General features: G+C 36.3%; 1 protein-coding gene across 2 annotated transcripts in view; it reads left to right on the forward strand.

The window, feature by feature from the left end:
• The first annotated feature begins 90 nt into the window (after positions 1-90).
• Positions 91-5,484, forward strand: part of LOC107565248 (T-cell differentiation antigen CD6-like) — an 8,408-nt gene continuing 3,014 nt past the window's right edge. Inside the window, exons 1-7 of one of the 2 annotated variants that reach the window (XM_016250468.1) lie at positions 91-322; positions 574-708; positions 929-1,045; positions 1,142-1,261; positions 3,073-3,147; positions 3,861-3,944; positions 4,059-4,199. In XM_016250468.1, coding sequence (XP_016105954.1) covers positions 585-708; positions 929-1,045; positions 1,142-1,261; positions 3,073-3,147; positions 3,861-3,944; positions 4,059-4,199 — 661 coding nt within the window. In that variant the 5' untranslated portion in view covers positions 91-322; positions 574-584. The remainder of the gene's footprint in view (positions 323-573; positions 709-928; positions 1,046-1,141; positions 1,262-3,072; positions 3,148-3,860; positions 3,945-4,058; positions 4,200-5,484) is intronic. The other variant, XM_016250469.1, reaches the window with a different exon arrangement.

Here is a 5,484-nt window from a genome sequence, read left to right on the forward strand (position 1 = left end):
TACTGACACACTACAGCAAAAGATAGAAATAACTGGCTTAAAACACTTTTTAGCTGGTGAAAGTACCAGTGGCCTAAGACTTTTGCACAACACTGTATGTTACGATAACTGCAAAATGTAAGGCTGCCCGTTTACACGGAAGCGAAGCAGCCACAGAGCTGCCTTTAACACTAGACTCTAAAGTGAGTTTGGAGCAGCACAGAGGTATTTCAGAGAAAACCTGTGTAAAACAGCTTTAAGATAAACATTTCTTCTTTTCCAGATTCTCTTGGTCTGCCTGTTCCCACCAGTCCACAACCAACCTCAGCACCAGCAACCACAGGTGATCCTGAGCCTTTCTAACAATCCTAAAGCGGAAGCTGATTCAAAAGCAATATTTGTAAAGTTCCCCTAATTTAATAGATTGTAAAGGGAATCTACTACAATCACAGTTAGGCTGTGCAGAGAAAAAAAATACATTTGAAGAAAAACAAAAGTTAACTTGAAAATTAGATAACATTTTATGCGAATGGTGTGTAATTTAAGGCAAAGCATCACTCTTTCATCATGTCTGGGGCTCTTTCTTTCATCCAGTGACTACGACAATGAACAAACCACCTGGATTCTTCCCGACTTCAGAGCAACTGGGGTGTTTTGTTCTTGGTTTCATTCTTTTGATTGCAGTTATCACAAATATCCTCTTGTGTCATCATAATAAAAAGAAGAAAGGTGGGTGCAAACCTACGGCCCAACACCTCAACGCACAACTCTTTCAATGAACTGTTGGCAGAAAATCTTGTGGACCCATCAATACATTTATTTAGATGAATCTCACAAACCCTGTCAAGAGCATGTCCATAATCAACAGCAAAATGAATAAATAAAAAAATAAGAAATACCATGAAATTTACAACCGAGTCAGTTGTGTGTTTCCCCTTGTTGTTGTTAGCTGCTGTGGCCCAGAAGAGATACATGAACCTGCAGGCCCCGGCCGAAGCAGAGGAAAACCACTACAGAGATTCTGTGCATCTCGTCAAAGTCACAAACAACAGCAGTGATGCAGATGGTGAGTGTGTTTTACTCTGTGCTGATGTTACGTGGATGACAGATGCTCCACGTTTGTTTTCTGTATTTGTAAATTGTTTTCTCTGTGCCCTTGTAGTTCCCGTATCTCCTCAGCGTCTCTGGGCTCAGAGTAGCGTTGAGAGTGGATCGTATGACACAGACTATGAGCAACATGACATCAGTCCAGAAACGGCTTTTCCTTTATCCACTTTTCAAAGTTAGTCATTGTTAAGTGTTAAGGACAATACTCAGAAAGCAGGAGAGAGCCGGGATGGTTGTAGGTACGGGGATAAAATTGTTAGCAGTGTTAGGAAAGTCACTTTCAAAAGCAAATTGTGTTACTCACTAAAAAAAAGTAACTAATTACATAAAGTAATGCATATTTTTTACTGGTGTAAAGGCCCTTTCACAACAGACATGATATGAAAAGGCAAAACAATTAGCCAATATATGGTCTTTTCTCAACCATATACATTTTTCTTTTAGCTCACCATGTAATTTATATATTGATAAATGTAAAAAAACAGGCATTGAAAAGAACAGGATACAGAATTCAGATTCAGTGGATCACCAGTGATTTCAGAATCATCATTGGCCAGTAAAAAGCATTCAAAAAATTAATTTATATAAAACCTGGGTCCGCACTCACAAAATAGTCTTATTTTTAGCGTTTTATTTTACATTGATCACCGATAGGACATGCAAAGTAAATCGCTAAAAAACGACATCATGGCTTATATACTAAGTAATCTAATAGACTGACGCACCAAAATAAAATATAAGGTAGGTGACAAAGGAGCACGGTGCAAACGACTGTAAAAAAAATAAAATAATAATTTTGATTTAAAATGAAAATGAGACAAGCCTCACATGATGCAAAGATCTTATAAAATGTTCATAATAAACATAGTTTTTAAGAATAATGCACTTTATAAGTATAGTTATTAAAGGGGTCATGGACTTTTTCTTTCATAATGTTTGGGACTGTTGTTATGATGCACTTATAATATCAGTAGGATTTTTACATCAGAAAATGGCCGTTTTCTACTCTAAATTTAGCCCTCTGAATTGAACACTGAAATGAGTGCATGGGTCACTTTTAAAACTTCAATGCAAATGCCAACTGCTATGATTGGGTAACATCTTTGCATATTAAATAAGTCTTACAACTCTTTTGAAAACTGCTTTTCCGTTTTTACTGTTACAGCTGCCCAAATGGGACAACAGGCACTCTTGCGTTGAAGAATTATGTGATAAAAACCCAGAAGCAGAAAATGAGTCATTTTGACAGCTTGGTGCTGAAACTTTGATTAGTAAAATATATAGTACAATTTGATTGATCAGTTCACAAATATTGAGATTTCAGTCACCAGTGAAGACACCAGGAGCCAGAGAAACAGAAGCAGTTTTTTTTACTATTCAGTTCAGAAAAGTTAGTTTAGGGTTAGCTGGGAAAATGCATGATCGTCTAAGGTTAGTCTGTGTCTGCCAGCTGTTTATTCAGCAGTAACGCTGAAATAAGATAACATATTAACATTACACAATAGTTAACACTAAAAGTGCACTACTTCTAAAATGTTTTCAAATCTTGGCTTATGTAAATTTCTATGTATACCAAATATTTCTTAATTAAATTTAACTAATGTTATTTAGTGTCAATAAGAACAGAATGAATATAACAAAGCATTACAAATCTCAAAGTCATAATCTCCATCATATAATATTATCATAATAGCCCATGGTGATGTCTTTGATTAAAGATTTCAAGGGCGCATGCATGGTTTAAAAAAAATATTGTGTGCACAGATGAATAACTTAAAATAGACCTAAATATTGCAACATTCAATAATTTACAGAGGTTAAAGCTAAATTTGTTACAATCCCATCCCCGGTCTCACCTACTGCATGTCAGAACAATAAGTGTTGTAAAATCCATACTAGATTTGATTTGTCTGTAGATGACATGAGATAAAACTGAAAACACGTAAGCAGTACTGTAAGGAGACTGCTCTCTTCTTTCTCTTCTAGACTCAATGCGATACAGTGCAGATGGTAAAAGGCCTGCTGTGAAGGTCACAAACCTGAACAGTGTGATGGAGGAAGGTAAGAATGAAAAGGTTCCACATTGTTTAATTTCAATTTTATTTCTATTATCCAATATAACATCAACATGAAATAAAAATTCAATCGACTCTATGTACATTTGAAAAACTCTTTCATCAAAATGTCATTTCATAAGGTCACTAATTAATTTAATTCATAAGCCTTATGTGCTATAGGTAAACATTTGTCCTGTCCATAACGGAAGGGTTTGAGCACAGGAGTTGACTCGAGTGCTAAAATAATCGATTCATGTTAAAGTATAACATTGTGGATAAATAGTCTTAACAAACTGGCATAGGCAGATAACAGATCATCCGAATGTATTTACAGTTTCTATCAACAAAATCTTTACTTGTCACACAATTTCTGAAAGCTGACACTCAAACACCAGAAGCACACACCAGATCTGCAAAAACATACACTAATTCTCAGCCTTTGACTTAGTTAAAAAAAAAAACTTTTTGCAAAACACAACGCACAATTCTCTATGTATCACACACAAATCTAACAGGAATTAATATTATGGCAAAGGTGTTTGCTTTTGAGATGTGTTTTTTTGAATGCAGTGCTTCATTTTGCAAGAGATGTGAAGCATTTTGCATTTTGTGTGTGCAATTCTTGGATTTGTGTGTAAAGCTTTGAAAAAAAAGAGGCAAAGTTTTGAAAATGTGTGTAAGCAGTTGAAAAAGATTGTAAACACAGTTTGCTCTCAGCTGTCCCAGCAAAGGTCACAGTGGGAGGATACCAGCAAATCTCTGATCATAACTTACAGCAGATGCGTGGGTCTGCTACAAGTGGTGAGAACTGTTTATAACAACCCATTGACTGAAGAGAGGTCTTTAATATTATTAAATTACATACAAAAGTCTTTGATTAGGCTACAATGAGTATTGTCATCACCTCTCGCACAGTGGACTCGTTTGAGTCATCCTGCACCTCGTCTGGAGAATGCTACGAAAACACAGGCACAAATGCACAGGAGCCGTGCTCACAGGAGCCTGCTGAATGCTATGAAAATACAGGGGAAGACAGAGACCGTTTACAAACCGCAGGTATTAAACGTCCCAAGCTTTTCATTCTCTTTAAAAAAGAATTAAGCAATATCATACAAGCAAGAGTGCTGTTGTATATATATATATATATATATATATATATATATTTATTTTTTCCTTGATTTTTAAAGGTCCAAACATCCGTAGCTGGACATTTTGAATATATATTTATTTATTTTTTCCTTGATTTTTAAAGGTCCAAACATCCATAGCTGGACATTTTGACACTAAGCAACGTTATAATAAACATTTTTGTGTTTTGATTCATAACTGTAATCGTAATTCCAGAACTGCATGACTTTCTGGTTACAGTTTATTTTAAGGTGTCCTTGTTATGTGTAATTACACAAACAATTACTGAGTAATACTAATTAACCACACTCAGTACTATAGGTGGAATGGTGAAGAATCAGGTGCAGAGTTAGATGGACTTTGGTTTAAAAATTCTAAACAATAACAAACAAAAACTACCCAGGCAGGGCAAAGCTGAATGGGACATGGAAAGCACAAGACTGGGAACAATAGAAGATGATTTGGCACAGCAGTGCACACAGGGAGAATACATAGGGAAGGAAGTGAGGAGGCTAACAAGGGAAGGCAGTTGGGGCAAATTAAACTAATGTGATAACAAGAAGGCAGGGTCAAGACATGTACTGCACAAGGCACATAAACGTGATAGGAGCCATGCACTCACTCCAGACATGAGAATACAAGAACATGTAGCCAGTGAAAACAAATGTGCTAAATAACACACAAGCACATGAAACTTGGATGAAAAACCTCACAAAAAACATGGAGCATAAATATCTGGATCCTGACACTGAATTGAAACAGACAGAAGTGTCAGAATCCCCCAAAACACAGCTCTTTATAAAGTATAAATATCTCTGAATCTTTATTTTTAAAGGGGTCATATGATGCGATTTCAATTTTTCCTTTCTCTTTGGAGTGTTACAAGCTCTTGGTGCATAAAGAAGATCTGTAAAGTTGCAAAGACTAAAGTCTTAAATCCAAAAAGATATTCTTTATAAAAGTTGAGTTAACCTAACCTACCTAAAACAGCTCGTTCTAACACCTCCCCACATATCTACGTCACGATGTGGGAAGATGTGCATTACGCCGCCCAAATGTTCACACAAAGAAAGAAGGCGTAACTTTTATTCTCGCTGTAGTATTGTTGCCGCCGCCATGTCGTGGAGGCGTTGTGTGCTTCGTTGTGAAAGCGAAACTACTTTGTTCAGCCTTCCAAAAGAGGACATGACTAGAGATCAGTGGTTAAGTTGTA

The sequence above is a fragment of the Sinocyclocheilus grahami genome, unplaced genomic scaffold, assembly GCF_001515645.1.
Source record: "Sinocyclocheilus grahami isolate Dianchi unplaced genomic scaffold, SAMN03320097.WGS_v1.1 scaffold990.1, whole genome shotgun sequence".
NCBI classification, from domain to species: Eukaryota; Metazoa; Chordata; class Actinopteri; order Cypriniformes; family Cyprinidae; genus Sinocyclocheilus; species Sinocyclocheilus grahami.